This window comes from Rana temporaria, chromosome 1 (genome assembly GCF_905171775.1).
Source record: "Rana temporaria chromosome 1, aRanTem1.1, whole genome shotgun sequence".
NCBI lineage: Eukaryota > Metazoa > Chordata > Amphibia > Anura > Ranidae > Rana > Rana temporaria.
The window spans coordinates 416965057-416985794 of NC_053489.1; the positions used below are offsets into that span (position 1 = coordinate 416965057).

At 42.6% G+C, this 20738-nt stretch overlaps 1 protein-coding gene across 1 annotated transcript in view; it reads right to left on the minus strand.

The window, feature by feature from the left end:
• Window positions 1-4921: 4921 nt before the first annotated feature.
• Window positions 4922-20738, minus strand: part of PAQR3 (progestin and adipoQ receptor family member 3) — a 34792-nt gene continuing 18975 nt past the window's right edge. Inside the window, exons 5-8 of the mRNA XM_040324994.1 lie at window positions 14478-14675; window positions 14287-14377; window positions 10973-11138; window positions 4922-5968 (exon numbers count right to left, since the gene is read on the minus strand). Coding sequence (XP_040180928.1) covers window positions 10996-11138; window positions 14287-14377; window positions 14478-14675 — 432 coding nt within the window. The 3' untranslated portion in view covers window positions 4922-5968; window positions 10973-10995. The remainder of the gene's footprint in view (window positions 5969-10972; window positions 11139-14286; window positions 14378-14477; window positions 14676-20738) is intronic.

Below are 20738 nucleotides of genomic sequence, written 5' to 3' on the forward strand. Positions count from 1 at the left end.
AATATCCCCAATAAGAGGGGCGGGAGCTCTGTGCCCTGTGATGTACTCCAAGAAAAGGATTTTACAGGTAAGCTGTTATAAAAATCCTATTTTCTTTTTCGTACATCACGGGACACAGAGTGACATAGTAATTACTATGTGGGATGTCCTAAAGCAATGCCAAATGAGGGGAGCGAGACACAATAAATAAAGCCGGGCGCCATTAGACGTGAGGATCTATACTGCAGCCTGCAGCACACTGCGCCCAAAGATGGTATCCTCATGTCTTCTTACATCCAACTGATAGAATTTAGTGAATGTGTGTACTGAAGACCATGTTGCGGCCTTACAGACTTGAGCCATGGAGGCCTGGTGATGCACTGCCCAAGAAGCACCAACTGCCCTTGTAGAGTGTGCCCTAACCTTAAAGGGAGGAACCTTTCTTTTCAAACCATAGGCTTGAGTAATGACCTGTCAAATCCACTTTGAAATAGTAGATTTTTACGCTGCCTGGCCCTTTCTGGGCCCTTCCGGCAGAACAAACAGAATATCAGTCTTTTGAATCTGAGCAGTAGCCTTAAGATAGACTTTAACTGCCCTTACTACATCCAAGGAATGTAATGATTTTTCCTCTGCAGAACTGGGTTCAGGAAAAAAAGAAGGGAGAACCACGTCCTGGTTCAAATGAAAACTTGACACGACCTTGGGAAGAAAGGCCGGGTGAGGACGTAAAACCACTCTATCCTTATGAAGAATCAGGTATGGCTCCTTACAAGAAAGAGCCGCCAACTCTGATACCCTCCTAGCCGAGGAAATGGCTACCAAGAAAACCAACTTCCTGGTCAGAAGGACTAAGGGAATGTGAGGCAAAGGTTCAAAAGGGCTGTCTTTGCAGTGCTGATAGAACCAGATTTAAGTCCCATGGGCACAAGGGGGTCTTAACTGGCGGATTGGTCCGAGTCACCCCCTGTAAAAAAGACTAGTAAATGCGCAGCTAGTGGCCTTTGAAAAAATATCGATAAGGCCAAGACCTGCCCCCTTAATGGTACTAATTTCAGCCAGTTGTAGAAATTCAAGAATCCTGCCTATGACATATCTATGAGGATGCCACCTCCTGGCTTCACACCAAGACACATACGCCTTCCAAACCCTATAATATATAAGTCTGGACGCAGGATTTGTTGCACTTATCATAGTAGAAATCACAGAAGTTGAGAGCCCTCTCTTCTTTAAGACATAGGATTCAATAGCCAGACCGTCAAACTTAGAGTTCGTAAGGAAGGGTGGAATATCGGACTTTGCGAGAGCAGGTCTGGACGAAGCGGTAGGATCCATGGATCTCCTACTGACATCTTTACAATTTCTGCATACCAAGATCTTCAGGGCCATGCTGGAACTACAAGAATCACCGGTTTCCCCTCTAACCTGACCCTGCAAAGGTGTCGAAGTAACAGCTATAACGGGGGAAATGCACAGATTAGTGAGAACTGATCCCATGGAAACACCAGCGCATCTGTCCCACAAGCAAGCGGGCCCCTCATCCAGGATACAAAATTGTCCACTTTTGCGTTGAATCTGGATGCCAAGAGATCCACGTCTCGCGTCCCCCACCTCTGACATATGGCCAGGAAGATGTCGGGGTGAAGGGACCATTCCCCTGAAAATAACTGTTGGCGACTTAGGTAGTCTGCCTGCCAATTCTCTATCCCTGGAATGAAGATTGCGGATATGCATGTGACATGATCTTCTGCCCAAGTCAGGATCTGATCCACTTCCTTTTAAGCTGCACGACTTTTGGTGCCCCCCTGGTGATTTATGTAAGCCACAGTGGTGGCATTGTCGGATTGTATTCTGACAGGGGAACCCTGTAACTCGGATGTCCAAGTCCTCAGGGCCAAGCGTGCCGCCCGAATCTCTAGAAGGTTGATGGGCAGGGACCTTTCGGAGGCCGACCACTTTCCCTGGAGAGATAGTTTCCCCAGAACTGCCCCCCAGCCCAGAAGACTGGCGTCTGTCGTCACCACTCTCCAAGAGATTGGAATGAAAGACTTCCCTTTTTGTAGATTTTGGGGTACCAACCACCAACACAGGCTTTGACGTACTGCTGGAGTTAGCGACATTGGGAAGTCTAAGGCTTGGGCCTTTTTGTTCCAAGCAGATAGGATGGCGTTCTGTAACTTCCTTGAATGGAATTTGGCATATGGAACGGCTTTGATAAAGCCACCATCTTTCCCAACAACCGCATGCAAAGACGAATGGAAGGTTGTCTTTTTGCACTGATCATCTGGATTAGCTCCCTTAAGGAAGAAATCTTTGCTTGAGGCAAAAATACCTTTCTTTGGCCTGTATCTATGAGCAGGCCTAGGTATTCCAGTTTTTTTACTGGTTGCAAGGCTGATTTGTCTAGGTTGAGGATCCGGATTTGGGGAGGCCGTCGGAACTGTTTAGAGGCTGAAGTCCCCGGGACTGGAGAGGTGGGCCGTTTAAAGGAAGGGCCCCTGAATCTTTTCTCGACTGGCAAGAGAGAACTTTTCCCATTCGAGATTCTTTGAATATACTTATCTAAGTCTTCGCAAAAAAATCATGTCTCGGCTGCCCAGTTTTTCAACCATAGTAGCCTACGCATGTGTACCAATAGAAGCGAGAGGAATGATGGATTGAATCCTTAATAGCATCTACCACGAAACATAACGCCCTAGGCAAGCTGGCCAGATTGCAAGCTTGCTGAGCAGGAATATCTTTCAAAACCTGCTTCATTTGATCCTTCAGGGCTTGACAGATGCCTATAGCTGCCACTGCAGGCTGAACTACCACACCGGCCGTAGCAAATGATGTTTTTAATAACGTTTCCAACCTTTTGTCCGTAGGATCTTTGAACATCTGCACATTGTCCACTGGACAAGTCAGAGTTTTGTTCACACAGGAGATAGCAGCGTCCACAGTAGGAATACTCCACTTTTTGGTAAACCTTTCCCCCATAGGATACAAAATAGAATTTTTTTTAGGAGGAAGAAAAAGCTTATCCGGATGTTCCCAATCCTGATAAATGAGTCCCTCCAATAAAGGATGAACAGGAAAAGAGCTGTTAGCTTGATGGGCTTTCAAAGAGCCCAAAGAAGAAACAGAGCTAGCTGCCGGTTCTGACAGGGGCAATTTAAATGCTGATCGAACCATTTCCATCAGGGACTGTATTAACAATTTTTCAGTCTGTGAGGCTGAAAATGGTTCCTCCAAAATGGACTCCTCTGAGGCAGAAACATCAGAGTGCCCCTCTGCCTGGTCCCCTGAGGGCAAGTCAACCTCATACTGGGACAATTGCTCAGCTGTAACAAATTGTAAAGGGGGGAAAGGAGACATGGCACACTTCCTCTCTGGCAGGGAGGAAGCGATTAATGTTGCCAATCTTTGCTCCAATCCCCCTAGGGCTGAGGCAAAAACCTCTTCTGTCACAAATACAGGAGCAGGTGGGCTGAGGGCAGAGGCAGCCCCCAATAACCACGATGGCTCACCCCAGGCAACTACCTCTGACTCATCAGGGGAGGGAGGTACAGCGGAAGCATGACCGAGATCCTCAGAGCCCGACGGCGAACCCTTTGGCTTTTTAGGATTTTTGGTTCCAGAGCCCTTAGAAGGCATAGTCCCAAGCACAAAGCCAAGGTACTCACAGACAAAACACACCTACTACTGAACTATAGACCAGCGTACAAGCTGCTATAAAAAAGGTCAGTTTAGATGCAATGTCAATGTGTCTTGGGAATGCCTGTATCACTGCCTGTTGTATGCCAAACCACTTTATAATTTGCCACAGTCACCAAGATCCAGCCCCATGCTTTTGAGTCCATCCGCACGCCAGGGTGTCTCATAGAGACTGTTTTTATAAAGGCAGAGGAGCTCCGCACATGCGCAGAACGAGCCCGGGCACCTGGAGCGTCATCACGCCAAGTTTTGCCCACCTTCGTCACTCATTCCTTCTATATCCAGCAAGTTCGTGCGTGTACGCATGCACGCCGGACTGCTCAGCTGAGGAGAGGAACCAGAGGGAGGAGGACCACCGCAGGCTTCATGAGCCGTGGGTGAGTCAGCGCAATGAGGGGGGCAAGGCTTCTTGTGGCAAAGATAGGGAGAGCAGTCGGAATCAGGGGCTGCTATAACAACCTCCTGCACACTGTCCCAGGTATACTCTTGCTGCACAAGGTAAGACCCAAGATAGACATTTTAAGATGGATTGAGAACCTTCCAGTGGCACAAACCAATACTACAACAAATGTCAAGTAGAAAAAAACTGAATTAATTCAATCCACAGTTTCCCTGGTATAGGCATCCTTTACAGTAGGCAATGAATCCCTAGGTAAACAGGCAGGAAAAAACACATCAACTTAAAGGAAAGCTCCTTGAAGAACCAAGTTCGCCAGGGACCCTCACTTACCTTTCCACGCTGCAGGGCTCTGTCAGGAACAGATAACCCAACCTTCGCCCATCACAGCGGGCTATGTCGTAAGACCTTCAGGGACCGGGGTCCAAGGTTAAGATCACCACTCCCCTGGACCTGTACCACACCCTGCCATAAACTTTTGGTATTGGGTCTGACCAAAGAACTGGAACCCAGCAACCAGCCCTCCTAAGAGAGGCATTACAGGCAAAACCTTGTTCCTCTTAACCGAGACCCGGGTACTGTCCACTTTGGCTATGAAGCACTTTGGATGGATCTGGATTTAGCTTGCTTAGGCCACAAAGGAACCATAAGCAAACCTTCTTCAACCGTGACCAACACCCAAGACACTGGCGAAAAAAATGAGGTACTCCCGGTATGGGAGGGTTTATATAGGGGAGGGAAATTCCTGTCTTGGGTGTGCCAGTGTCCACCACCTGAAGGTAGACTTTATAACCCATATAGTAATTACTATGTCACTCTGTGTCCCGTGATGTACGAAAAAGAAAAAAAATAAAACAAATGCAGTCACTGACGGACTGGTAAGCTGCAATATATTACATTTTGAATTTTGTTTATGTTTTTTTAAGTTTACATACACCTTAATACCCAACATAATGAAAGTGAAAATGGTAATATTTGTTCTTTAAAAAAAATTTTTAGTTGCAAGATTTTCATGCACTACTGAACCATATGGCTGTATCCAATATCTTATTATCTTACCGTAAATGCTGAACCTGCAAAAAGCCAAAACAGTGACAGCCAAGAAAACACTTAAACTGATTCTAACATATTTTGCGTATGCAGGCAGTCCCCGTGTTACAAACAAGATAGGTTCTGTAGGTTTTCTCTTAAGTAGAGTTTGTATGCAAGTTGGAACAGGTAAATTTTTTAGGTGCAACTCCAGCCAAAGGGAAGGGTTAACTGGCCATGCAGTGATGTGCGATTGCTGACAGGTCCGCTGGACAGTAGGTGGCAGCATGTGGTGAGCAGCAAGATGGCTGCCTGGCAGTTTCCGGGACCAGCACGCTGCCTCCGTTCTTAAGTATGAGTCATATGCAACTCTGATGTTTGTAACTCGGGGACTGAAAGCAATGAAAAACAAACACTGATTTAGGTTTACAGTCATACTAATTTGTCATTTGAAAAGGGTAAATTCTGTAAAAAAAAAAACAACAAAAAAGACTTTGGCACCTGAAAGTAATTGTCAGATTAAGGAATGTGTTCCAGCACTGCCCCTGCAAACCTCTACTTGCTGCCTAACAGGCAATGTATCAGTATCGGATGGAATAAAGCATATTTGTGGAAACTGCAGTTTCTTACTGAACAGATTGCCACTATTCCTAAAAAATAAGCCACTGGGGGCAGCACAAGTTTGACACCAGCAGCATACTCTTCAGTACCGTGTGACCTCAAATCCCATCTCACTACTAAAAGCAATCTAGGTGAAGGTCTTCTGTGTCTGTCATCCGAAAAACAAACATATTGCACCATCCCCCATGCTTAAGATGTCTTCATGAACAGGAAGGCGTTTGGTCCGCACTGTCTAAGACATAGGTGCTGAAAAAAATGAATCAAGAAAAAACAAACAGTTACAATTTTATACTTTAAGATTCATATTAATAAAACATTTTCCTAAAAACACATTGCCAGCATCTGTTCTTCTGTAAGAGAAGGTGATTACTGTATTATTTAGTCTATTTATAATGGTATGAATGTCATATTTGTCAGACTGCGATACAAAATCATTACCTTTTTTTATAAGGAAAATTATATAATGGTCTATAATAACCCACATCTATAGCAGTACTTGGAAAGTTACATTTTTACTTTAAACAATAACACCAATGGTGCTGAATGCCAATGTTACTAATATGACACATGGAAGTTATTGCCAAGACAGAGGGGTTACAAGGACAGGGCTCCATGTCATGCTATCAGCCTGCAAGCTTTCTGCCTTTATAGTGCAAAAAGGCTAAGTGGTCACCAGGCTCTTTGGCAACATCACTGCTGAGGTGAAAATGGCAACAGGGAGGGGTATGTGCGCAACAAATTTGTAACCCCACTGAGCAAAAGAAAGGAGCTGCAAGTAAGTTTCCTCCCCTCCCAATCTAAAACGTGATACCAAATGTGGCGTTATAATCAGTAATGCCACAGGGAACCCAATGGAAACGCATCCCAAGTTATAATTGTCCCTTGCCCAAGAATGCCCTTCACATCTTTGGTACAGTTTAGGAAATCCCAACAACTATTTTATTATTTGACTTTTCATGGAATTCCAGATTGCAAGTCTGTTTTACTATGCTGGAAGTGTGGCAGATGTACTTTTTATAGTTTAATAGTTGGTAAGTAGAGCTGCACGATTCTGGGAAAAATGAGAATCACGATTCTTTTGCTTAGAATGAAGATCACGATTCTCTCACGATTCTCAAAAACTTTATTCAAAAAATTTACAAACTCTGAAAATTAGGACGTAATTTAAATATACGGGCGAGACTTGCGTATGCGTTCTGCGTGCAAAATCACGGGGGGGGGGGGGTGTGTTACTTTAATTATTTTAGAGAGAGATATTTTCCAGAGAGAATATATAGAATTAATATTTGCCAGAGAGAATATAAAACTATTTGCCAGAGAGAATATATAAAGTTAATATTTGCCAGAGAATATATTAAGCTAATATTTGCCAGAGAATACATTAAGTGAATATTTGCCAGAGAATATATTAAGAGAATATTTGCCAGAGAATATATTAAGAGAATATTTGCCAGAGAATAAATGTATTCTCTGGCAAATATTCTCTTAATATATTCTCTGGCAAATATTCACTTAGGGCCAGATTCACGAAAATTTGCGGCCGTGTAACGTAACCCGTTTACGTTACACCGCCGCAAGTTTTCAGTGTAAGTGCCTGATCCTCAAAGCACTTACCTGGAAACTTGCGGCGGTGTAACGTAAAGTCGTCCGGCGCAAGCCCGCCCAATTCAAATGGGGCGGGTACCATTTAAATTAGGCGCGATCCCGCGCTGGACGTTCTGCGCATGCTCCGTTCGCAATTTTACGGTGGCCCGACGTGTTTGTGAATCGCGACGTGCGTAACGTACTTACGCCGGGAAAAAAAAATTCAAAAGCGACGCGGGAACGACGGGCATACTTTAACATGGTGGAGTAATTTTACACCATGTTAAAGCACACCTAACTTTGCGACGGGAAAAAAAGACTTGCGCCGACGTAACAACGGGAAAAACCTTTGTGGATCGTCGTAACTGCTAATTTGCATACCCGACACAGGAATACGACGCAAACTCCCCCCAGCGGCGGCCGAAGTATTGCATCCTAAGATCCGACGGTGTAAGTCAATTACACCTGTCGGATCTTAGGGCTATCTATGCGGAACTGATTCTATGAATCAGCCGCATAGATACGACAGGAGATACGACAGTGTATCAGGAGATACGCCGTCGTATCTCCTCTGTGAATCTGGCCCTTAATATATTCTCTGGCAAATTATCTCTTAATATATTCTCTGGCAAATATTCACTTAATGTATTCTCTGGCAAATATCCTCTCAATATATTCTCTGGCAAATATTCACTTAATATATTCTCTGGCAAATATTCACTTAATATATTCTCTGGCAAATATTCACTTAATATATTCTCTGGCAAATATTCACTTAATATATTCTCTGGCAAATATTCACTTAATATATTCTCTGGCAAATATTCACTTAATATATTCTCTGGCAAATATTCTCTTAATATATTCTCTGGCAAATATTCACTTAATATATTCTCTGGCAAATATTCACTTATTATATTCTCTGGCAAATATTCACTTATTATATTCTCTGGCAAATATTCACTTAATAAAGTGAATATTTGCCAGAGAATATATTAAGAGAATATTTGCCAGAGAATAATATATTAAGTTAATGTTTGCCAGAGAGAATACACAATCACATACATAAATTATATACCAACAGCAGCTTACATTACACTTGCCTGTGCGCAGTGTGCGACATGTACAGGCTTGCCTTGTCTTGTACTAGCTGCACTGTCCCCTGGGAAGGAGTCCTGCTGCCAATTGGCCGCGATGGAGCCAGCGTGAAACGCAAATGGCTCGGAGATACCGGAACTGATGTCAGTTCCTGTATCTCCTGGTCTTAGCTGCCGTCAGTTCCAGTATCTCCGAGCCATTTGCGTTTCACGCTGGCTCCGTCGCGGCCAATGATTCCCCTCCGCTCCAACACAGGGACACAGGCAGCCTCACGCTGAGAATCGCCAAATCTAGCAGGTGAGATTGCGGGGGCCGGAGAATCGCGATAACGATTCTCTGCGATTAATCGTGCAGCTCTATTGGTAAGGTTGACTAAAGACACTTGTTTATGCAGTTTAACCTGTGTACTTGGTGTATGTGCGTTCATGTCGATAATCATTTCCCATATCCCTGTATGTGGTGTTCACTAGGAGTCTTTTAAAACTATCAATACACCACTGACTAAGAAGAGAGTTGAACATCCCTACCGTCCTGACAGTGAAAAACCCCCTACCCAGCTTAATGTTAAGTCACTTCTCTTTCAATTTCATTGTGTGGCCCTGTATCTTCTTACACTCTCCGAGAATGAATAGTTTCCTACCTACGCTGGGATCACCATTGAGATATTTGTATATCGCTATCATATCTCCTCTCAAGCGTCTCTTCTCCAGGGAGAAGAAGTTTAGTGCCTGTAGTCATTCCATATAATTGAGGTCCTCCAGCCCCCTTATTAATTGTGTTGCCCTTCTCTGAGCCCTGTCCAGTTCATCCTTCCTAAGGATTGGAGACCAGAACTGGATGGAATACTGGCTGAACCAGAGTTTTACAAATTGGCAGGATTATGGTTTTATCTCTGTAAAAATTCCCCTTTTATAAGCATGCCAACAGTCTGCTAGCTTTGCTTGTGCGGCTTGACACTGCATGCTATTGCCCAGTCTGTCTTCAACTAGGACCCCCAGGTCTTTCTCCATCCTGGATTCCCCCAGGGGTTCTTCCCCTAGTAAGTAACTTGTGTTTATATTTTTTAGCTCCTATGTGCATTACTTTATATTTTTTAATATTAAAGCTCATTTGCCATGTAGTTGCCCACCCCTTTATTTTATTCAGGTCTTCTTGTAAAAAGTTTCTCACAAGTTTTTTAAGTTTTTTCACTTTTTCCATAACAAGATTTATTGAGAATTTTATTTTTTTGTAAACATACAGAACAGAAAGATATCAAGCATAGTTGTATACATTAAATGTGTTGTAACAATCTGTTGGGAAGGATGCAACAAGTACAACATTTTGCCGGCCTCGGGGCTATCAGTGCCCAAAGTCAAGGACGGCTGTTTGTATCAAGCAACTGATAATGAACATCAAATATCTGGGTCAAGCCCAAACCAGTAGGTATGAAAGAGGGTATTTGATGGAAGATAGAAAGACAGGGAGGGATGGGTTGAGGAATGGGGAAGGTGTTATGAAGTAAGCCCAGAGGTGTATGATTGGATTAGGAGGGTTGTTCGGGGGAACGAGAAGTGCAAATAGGATGTTTTTTACAATGGCCAATGTGGTCCTCCTAACTGGGGATAAATCTGTAGAGGAGGGGGATGAAGCTTTAGTTTAATGAATGTTGACTAAAAAAAAAAAAAAAAGGGGGACGACGACAGATGAGGATTAGGAGAAATATTTAAAAAAATAAAATAAAACAAGGGAGAAAGAATGGCATCATGAGATCTCTACGGTGTAGGGGGGGGGGGGGGGTTGTTCTGATCTTCCCTCTTCATTGGGGGGGGGGGGGGTGTTGCGTATGGAGCTATCACATTGTTTGCCTGTTTGAAGGTCAGATCGGGGAGTTAATAAGACTTTTGTATTGATAAGTAGTGCGATAATCAAACTAATTGGCCCAAGTGGCTGTAAATTTGGATGGGGAATCATTTGTCAGACTAAGGAGTTCTTCAATATCCGCAAATTTTTGGAGACATGTGAACCATTCTGAAGGTGATGGAATGTGAGTAGTGTTCCAATAAATCGGTATATACACAATTTTGCTGCATTCACCATATGGGTTGAATTTGGGGACATGTTCACCAGATATGCAGCAGCGTGCCATCATCTTGATTGCATCTTTAGCATTGTTTGGGTTCTCACAAGGTTTTTAAATACTGTATTACCATTTTAAAGCTCTAAATAGCAGATTTCGCTTTATTTTAGCCGCTAAACAATAGTTACTGTACTTTAAAAATTAGCTGGCAGTCAAATTTTCAGTATTATAAACACAGCAACTGCACATGCAGAGAAAGAAGGCAGTTGGTAGATATACTGTATACATTAACTATTGCAGTTATTTGTTGTGGTCACTGGCAGGAGTGCATCATTGTAATGGAATTAGAGCTCCACAGTACAAATCCCTTTATATCAAACACTTTAAACTTTAAAACATTTACTGATCCCAGGATCTATATGATCCAAAGCCTGTCAGAAACAGCTGTATCAATATGTGAAATTCCTACACCTGAAAGTATTCATAAGGGTATATAGTAAGTAACTCACGTAAGATGTCTTATTGTCCGACCTCAAAGATGTTCCACATGTACAGGGCATGGCTGACTATGTCTGTACTGCATGATGTATACTGTAGACTGGTGCCACCAGTACAGCATTACCACGGCTAGTATGTGCCAGAGCTGATGGCTGGAACCAATGTAGTTCAACTGACCTGAAAAAAAAAAAAAAAAGTACCATTCAGGTGTAATATTTGTATGATATAATTGTATCCAATAGAACGTATCATATCAGCTATTCAGCTGTTAAAGCGAATCTATAGCCAAAGCTTCTTAGATTTTGGATAACGTGGAGAAGAATTACAACCCCATGTCACTTCTCCTGTGTGGTACTGCCTTTTCTTACTCATTGTTCTGGGAACAAGACAGGAAATAATGGAAATCCCCCAAAAGTAACACAGACAGTAGTAAAATGCTATAGCAGTGATATGCAATTAGCGGACCTCCAGCTGTTGCCAAACTACAAGTCCCATCATGCCTCTGCCTCTGGGTGTCATGCTTGATGCTGTCAGAGTCTTGCTATGCCTCATGGGACTTGTAGTTTGGCAACATCTGGAGGTCCGCTAATTGCATATCCCTGTGCTATAGCAACACTATGAGGTCGACTCACTAAACCTGGAGAGTGCAAAATCTGGTGCAGCTCTGCAAAGAAACCAATCGGCTTCCAGTTTTTTTTTTGGCAAAGCTTAATTGAACAAGCTGAAGTTAGAAGCCGATTGGCCACCATGCACAGGTGCACCAGATTCTCCCCCTGTAAAAGTCTATAGAAAATTGTCAAGACCCATTACAAACTTACTACAATTTAGCATAAATACATTGATGTCACTCATTTAAAATCTACAGTCCCTGCTTGGCTCAATGTTTTACTCAGTCTGGGTAGAGTTTAGATTAAATCACAAACATCATTAGCAATATCCTGCAGCATAAGTTTTGTGCGAGATAAATATGGAAAGCTGTGCTGGTTTCCTATTACAACACTAGGATTAATCATGTAATTATAGCAGGCAGACCCTCCAAGCTAATATTTACTTTCAGCAAGTGCAATTCCATGACCTACTTCAGATCTATCAAGTACAATTCCAGAGTGAAGATTAAAAGGATAAGTGCAGCTTTACACCTTTTTTGGCATTCCTTGTCCTTAAGGGCCCTTTCACACTGGGGCATTTTTCAAGCGCTTTAGCGTTAAAAAAAGCGCCTGAAAGAAGCTGCATCTGCAATCCCAATGTGAAAGCTCGAGTGCTTTCACACTAAAGCGCCTGAAAAACACCCCAGTGTGAAAATGGTCTTAGCGTTAAAAAAAAGCGCCTGAAAGAAGCTGCATCTGCAATCCCAATGTGAAAGCCCGAGTGCTTTCACACTGAGGCGCTGAGCTGGCAGGGCGTCAAAAAAAGTCCTGCATGCAGCTTCTTTGCAGCGCTTTAGGAGCGGTTAATACACCGCTCCTAAAGCCCCCTTCCCATTGAGGAAGCTTTTTTTAACGCCAAAGCGCCTGAAAAGCGCCTCAGTGTGAAAGGGGTCTTAGCAGCGCTTTACCAGCGTTTTTCGGGCGCTGGCAGTGTGAAAGGCCTCTGAAAGCACTTGGGCTTTCACATTGGGATTGCAGATGAGGCTTCTTTCAGGCGCTTTACAGGCTTTTTTTAAACGCCAAAGCGCCTAAAAAACGCCCGAAAAACGCCCCAGTGTGAAAGGGGTCTTAAGATACTGTGCATGTTTCAGACCCGTCCATAGAGAGTAATGGTCTATGTTTGCCACATGAGTTAATGATGTTGAAGGGCTTTATCCTCCATGTACAGGATTTTTAGTTGGTCTACCTGACCGTGGTTTGGTTTCAACAGAACCCCTCATTTTCCACTTCTTGTTGGCATTCTCCATTCCTTGCAATCCTTTTATATCCCTTTCCTGTTTAATTCAGTTCAACTACCTGTTTCCACAGATCCTTTGACAATTCATTTGCTTTCCCCATGACTCAAAATCCAGAAGCGTCAGTGCAGCACTGGGGGGGCGTTGGTTCGGGCCAGGAGTGCTTTAAATTACTTTAAAGTGGATGTAAACCCACTCTCATCCTTTCTAAACTACTGCCATAGTGCTGATCTAGAAGGATATAGATGCCTCCTGCATGTATGCTTACCTGTCAAATGTCTCCCCTCTGTCTGTTATAAGAACTGAAAAACTGAAAATTCTGTGGGTGGATCTGTTGTCTGGAGCTCTGTGGGTGGAGTCGTGATGTCAGTAGACTGCCCGCCCTCCTCTACTCTCCCCTTGTCAACATGCATTTTTTCCTGTGTATTCCTTACACTAAATTCTGCTATGATCACTAACATCCAGTCAAAATCCAGAACAGTAATCACATAACTTCAGAAAAGGAGTGGGGGTGGGAATTAAAAAATAATGCCCGTCTCCAGGCTAGTGCATGAGATATGTAAATAACCTGTCACCCACAGTAAGGGGGCGGAACAGACTAAGGTTTTTCTCTGTAAGTCCGTTTTATTTCACTGAACAATAAAAGAGGGATTGCTCAGAGCTGGATTAACTCTGTGTGGCAAGTGACATAAAAAACAAAATTGGGTTTACATCCACTTCAGGATTTAAATTTACCTTTTTTTTTCTTTGACACTTTTTAATTTATTTATTTTTCATTCAACTTTATTACTATCATAAGAGATGAACAACACCACTTGTAATAGTGCTGGGCAGTGACCGTTACTCTGTATGTAGCGATCAGGGGTCTATTACCCCTGACCCCTCTTCTGCCCTTCAAAGCATTTCAAACCACAGGTCTTGTTTGAGCAAATGCTTTCCTGGCTCTACTGGCCACGGAAACAGCGTGATGAAACCCTCATCAATTCTGGCTTCACTCGTCACAGGGGAGACAGTGGAATAGATGTTCCCCCATCACCTCTGTGGGTAGCCGAGCCAGTGGAATGGGAGCGGTGCTGGTTGCCTGGGGGGGGGGGGGAAGTGGTGTGTCCCTTTCGAGCCCTATAAAAATGACATATTGGCTTTAAAGCTGCTCAGATCACTTTTACAGGATTATGGATGCAGTCATGATCTTTATACACCCACTTTCCATCTAGGGCATAGATACAGTATATATATACGTACCCTGGATGGGAAGTGCAGTAAGGATGGACTGGAGGTAAATAATACCCCAGCCAATGCAAAAAAAATTGTTACAATGAAAATTTTTATAGCTGAAGGTTTTTTATGTAAAAGGTGCACTTATACTTCAACTGCTTGCAATAAATATAGTCAACCTGGATATTTTTTTTTTTTTTTTTACAAAAAACTGCAAAAATATTTTACCTGGAAAATACCTCTCTGGAACTTTTGATATATAAAACAGAAAGGCAGCTACAGCAATTATGTACATCACAATGACTCGAGGAGCAAATTCCTAAGGTAAAAAAAAAATATATATATATATATAGTTATTCCGTTATAATTTTCCCCCTTCAATAAGTAAAATACACGTCGAAATGTGATTGTTCTCATACCTGCACAATGGAAGAGCCAATACCCCCATTAAGCAAAATCCAATGAACAGTAGGAATGATTCCATAGCCAGACACAGAACAAAATATAACTGAGCGCAGTCGATGCCACTGCTGGGTGAGATAACTGGGGTGAATTTGAGCAAAAAACACTGCCAGGATCATGGCAAGCACTGTAATTAAGTACACCTGACGCCAGTACTGCAAGAGAGAAATAAAATGGACACATAAAAAACATATGTTGTCGGCAAGAAAACATGTTGAAATCATGGTCTTGTACCGAATCCATGATGTAAACAAAGGCAAATAATGAACTATTTACAATTCAGCTGCAGCTATAAAAAAAAATGAGGATATTCAGTAAATTCTAACAGATCTGAATTTATTACAATACCTAAAAAAGGTCAGCAGTGGCGAGAGCAGAATTTCAACTAACAACTTAATATGATTAATCCCAGTCTCATGTAGAAACGTTACTAGAACTTTCTCTCACCTATACAATTCACTTTCATATCTGCTCTATGCAGCTACAACAGCTAAAAAGGAAATGTCCTCAGCTAGACCAGTCTGATGCATCCTGGATTTGCTAAAGTATTCAAAAAATAAAATACAATTTATCCAGCCAGTAGTATAGCTGAGTTTTTACTGGTCTTAAAGCGGTATTAAAACCCAAAAGCAAACAATTATTATATTGCAGCTTATCAATTTGTAGATATGATGGATGTATTAGTTTCATTTTTTAGGCTTGCTTTCCTCTACATTCATCTGGTGACCCAGCCAACAAGTCTGTTATTCACCGCACAAACTCTCCAGCAGAATGCATCAGTTTACATGGATGAGAAAAAACACTTAACACTGGCAGGGGGGATTAAAATGATCAGCTTTTATGTAAAAACTTTAACGTTTGCTGTTAAATTATAAAGTGTGAGCTGGAGTTTGGCTTGATTTTGTAATTAGTAAATACAATTTTGGTTTTGGGTTTAATACCACTTTAACCTACTGGGCACTTTCACCCCCTTCCCGCCCAGGCCATTTTTCAGCTTTCAGCGCTGTCACACTTTGAATGACAATTGTGCGGTCATGCAACACTGTACTCAAATGAAATTTTTATCATTTTTTTCCCACAAATAGAGCTTTCTTTTGGTGGTATTTGATCACCTCTGCTGTTTTTATTTCTTGCGCTATAAACAAAAGCAGAGGGACAAGTTTGAAAAAAAAAAAACACACATTTTTTACTTTTGCTATAATATCCATTTTTTTTTTAAACAATTTTTTTCTCAGTTTAGGCCGATACATAGTCTTCTACATATTTTTGGTAAAAAAAAAAAAAAAAAAACACACAATAATATTGATTGGTTTGCGCACATGTTATAGGGTCTACAAAATAGGGGATAGATTTATAGCATTTTATTTATTTTTTTACTAGTAATGGCGGCGATATTGCGGCGGACACATTTGACACATTTTTGGGACATTTCGTCATTTGACGACGGGCGGTGGATAAGAGGTTAAGGTAAGCTAGAACATTATTACATACAGTGGGGTTGATTTACTGAAACAATACGGACTGTTCATTTGTTAAAGGGGATTTTCACATTAAACAGTGAATAAGATAAAGTCATGTTCACTTCCACCATCCAATCATGTACAAGCAGAAAACTGGATTTTTTCTACATACATATCTGTAAAATCCATTTCTTGGAGTACATCACAGGACTCAGAGCAGGTTATAATCATAACTATTTGGGTTATTTACCTATAGATGAATGGACGCTGGCAAACAAACAGGAACTCCTCCTCTATATAACCCTTCCTAGGAAGTACCTTCGTATTGTAGGAAGCAATAAATTCCCAAAAAGAGGGGAGGGACCTATGTGTTCTGTGATGTACTCACAGATTTTTCAGGTATGTGAGAAAAATCCAATTTTCTTTATCGTACATCACAGGACACCGAGCTGGTTATAATCATAACTATAAAAATGTATAAAAAAAATAAGCGCACATCCCAAAGAAACATTCACCTTAATACAAAAGGAATACATTCAGAGACATTTTGTGATAAATTCACAACAAAAATTATACAAAAAGTCCATAGGTGCTCCTCAATGTGCTTATAGAAGTGACAAACTGAACGTGTTCACCCGGTGCTCCTTAAAAAAACCAATCAAATTATAGAGATCATACACGCTCATGCGGGAAAACGGCCAGAGGAATCTCCTTTTCAGGCAATTCCAATCAAGGATCCCGTCTCCTGCTGCTGGCTGTTAAAACTCTGAAAATCCTAATGGACAATAAGGAGACTTCTCCAGATAATCTCCGATAATGTGATGTGTCATATAGTAAAGGCAAGAGGCTTCATGGTGCAGTATCTCAAAAGATTTATTAAAAAAAATGTAGACACATCCAAAATCACAGAACCAAGTACAAAACACTGCCGCAGCCAGCTGGTGCATGGTGACGCCAATGACTGCTGCTTCACCCGACACGTTTCCCCATACAAGGCATCGACAGGGAACGGAGCCTCCGGGTGAACACAAGTTTGTCACTTGCTTCTATAAGCACATTGAGGAGCACCTATGGACTTTTATTTGTATAATTTTGTGAATTCATCACTAAATGTCGCTGAATTTATTCCTTTTTTATTAAGGCAAATGTTTCTTTGGGATGCCTGCTTATTTTATCAGTTTTTATAAATTTCTATTAGCTGAATATTTAGGCTTTTTCTAAGCAGCAGCGCCTGTTTTTTTTCCATTATCATGCTTTTAGGGTTAGCACTGATATTCACTTATAATCATAACTATTTGCGACGTCCAAAAACAATACACTTGAGGGGAAGAAGACACAATCACTGAAACTGTCACCTAAGGACCTATCCTGCCACCCGTAACATACTGCGGCCAAAGGCAGTATCTTCCGCGGCTCTGACATCCGCCTGGTAAAATCTTTTGAATGTATGAACCAATGACCATGTAGAGGCCTTGCAAACCTGCGCCACTAACGCCTGATGGCAGATAGCCCAAGAAGCGCCAACACACCTGGTAGAGAGAGCTCTTTCTAGAAAGGGTGAGACTTTGCCCTTTCAAACTATAGGCTTAAATGATTAACTGGCAGATCTCCAATGATAAATAGGTGACCTCGATGCCGCCTACCCTACCTGGGCTCTACTGGCAGTACAACCAGGATTCTTGACCTGTACCGACAACTCAAGTAAATAGTAAATCCTGACCGCCTGAACTACCGCCAGAGCATGCAGAGATATTTCGCCTGTTGACTGGATTAGGAAAAAAAACTAAGGCAAGACACTGTCCTGATTCAAGCGAAAACTGCTAATAAAGCTGTTTGTAATTGACAGATTGAGCCTCTTTGAAGATTTATTTTTGGACCTTTAGTCCTCCTTAAATATATGCTTATATATCTAGAGGATCATGCTACCATCCACTCCCTGTTATAATTGTATGGGGATGATCTGACTGTGTATGAGGCGATGGAGCATGAGATAGCGTTTGAGGTATCGGATTCCTTATAGCAGTGGTCATCAACCCTGTCCTGCAGGGCCCACTAACAGGCCAGGTTTTATGTATTACCTTGGGGAGATGCAGACTAGAATACTGCAATCACTGAGGAGCAAATGATATCAGCTGTGATGTATTTCAGTTATCTTGCAAACCTGGCCTGTTAGTGGGCCCTGCAGGACAAGGTTGATGACCACTGCCTTATAGGATACTCTCCACTATATCTCCAGGTGATAACAAAGTGATTTTTATCTTTTTTCTTTATGTATAGAAACCGGTGTAGGCAAAAAAGATGGATGAGGATGCAACATCAACTTATGATGCAAGAATGGCTACTTATATTAAAGAGCCGCCAGCTCTGACACTCTTCTTTCTAAAGTGATAGCAACCAAAGAAGCCACCTTCTGAGTCAAAGGACTAACAGAGTTTCTCAAACTGGTTCAAAAGAAGGCCTCTGCAAGGATAGTCAAGACCAAGCTTAAGTCCCAAGGAGACAAGGGTGGCCCGATAGGCAGGACTGTCCGCTTTACCTGCTGCATGAGGTATGAAATAAGTGAGAAACAACGGTCTCTGAAAAAAAAAAAAAAAAAAGAAGGATAGAGAGGAAATCTGATCCTGAATGATACTTGAGGCCAATCTTATTTCCCCTCCCGATTGGAGAAAGGAAAAAAAAACTCCCACTCGCATATTTCTGCAGGTGCCACTTCCTGGCTTCACACCTGGCATATAAGATTTCCAAGTCCTGTAATAGAGGCTCACTGAAGCCAGCTTCCTGGCGCTCACCAGCCGGCTTCCTGGCTGGACTTGGAAGTGTCCAAGGAGCCTCCCCTGCAAGATTCACTATGTTGGTGTACCAAGCCCCCCAGTTAACACTGTTATCAGTGTTACGACCTCCTAGATTCCCCGTAAAAAATGTGGCAGTACCTAAATCAGGGGGAAAGCATAGACTAGGGATAACTGGTCCCTAAAGTGTTACCAGTGCATCTACCCCTATTGCTAGTGGGACTCTATTCCTGTAGCCAACCTGTGCAATTTGCTATAGAACTTGGAATCCAGTAGATCTACCAGCACAGTTCCCCAATGCTGGCAGATCGTAGAGAATTATTTGGGATGCAGGGACCACTGTCCCAGTATTAGCCACTGACCACTGTAAAAAAAAAAAAAAAAACTTCCAGTCCCATATACCTGGAATATGTATTGCCACCAGAGACAGCGCATGCTGTTCTGCCCTAGACAGAATATGGTTCACCTTCCTGAGCTGCAAGACTCCTAGTGCCCCTCTGGTGGTTGATATATGCCACTGCAATGGCATTATCAGACCGAACACTGACCATAAACCTGTGCAACTGGTTCGTCCAATAATCCAGAGCAAGGTGTACTGCTCGAAGTTCCAAGATATTAATGGGTATATTCTCTCCTGTGGAGACCAAGTCCTCTGAACTGTAGCCACCTTCAAACCTCCAAACCAAATGGAGAGACTGGCATCAGAGATTATCTTCTTCCATATCACTGAAAATTTCCCCTTCTCTACATTCCGATTCAACCACCAAATTCTGCTCCTCTGCAATTCTCCCGGGGACAGAGCCCTACGACAATCCAATGCTTGGACCTTCATGTTTCAGACAGAGAGAATGTTCCTCCACAAAAGACCCGGAGTAGAACTGCATGTAGGGAACCTACTTAAACCAAGATATAATTGCAGAAATGCATTGAAGGATACCATCTGCCTCTCATATTTTGTTTTAAATCCAGAACCAACTGCTTCCTAAGCAAAACCGGGGCTAGGAGCTCTGTGAACCCTCGGGGGCCTTGGTCATCCTCAAGGGCAGTGTCACAAAACAATAAAAATGGCAAATTCTTACGGTACAATCACAGAAACCTTTAATGAGCCTGGAAAAAACAGGCACATAATCATAGTCATCAATGCGTCATTGATGACTATTGACACCCAAAATCTACCTCTTGCAGCAAGGTCATCACTGATCGGACTGACCCCATCTTAACAGAAGGAGGTTTAGACATTTGTCTAGTGCCTTGGGATCCAAGATAGACCTTATGTCCCGTTTGGTTTTGGGACCGGTTGGGCATTTACAATAATGAGCCCATAACTTCTGCTAAGAGCAAGTACAATGCAAAAGGCAGATGATCTGAGGCGGACCCAGAAGGTCCCAAGAGGCATACTCAACCTACCAGGTTCCTGCCAGGTAAAGACGGAGCAAACCACCTCAGAGACTGTCCGAAGATTCTCTGGCCCGAGGTACTCTCAAAGCACAACAGCCTCAGATGCCTCCTTCCCTCTTGAGGGGAAAAGCTTACAGCAACTGGTATATCCAGGAAGTCTCCCAACCAAGTACTAACCAGGCTTGATCCTCCTTAGGCTCCAACATCAGCCGGGATAAGGGTGATGCGGCCGCAGTCCATTGCAGCCCCACCAAACTTTCCTAATGACATTTTAATGCGTCATGAATCCCTGTAATGCCAAACACCACAGGGGCTCAGATACACCCCATACCACTGGTCTATCGGGAGATGTGAACACCGCCAGATCACTGGACCTGAGGGAGGTGCACCTGCCTCCCCCAGCTTCCTCTCCATTCTGGAGCCATTCAATCTGTATAACAGGTAAATAATGTAGCAACTATATTTTCCAACAACCAAATATGCAGTCCCCCAAGGATGCATGGTTGGTCTACCACTATGCAACGACGTAGGTATGCAAGTATGCATATTCTCAGGTACCCAGGTATACAAG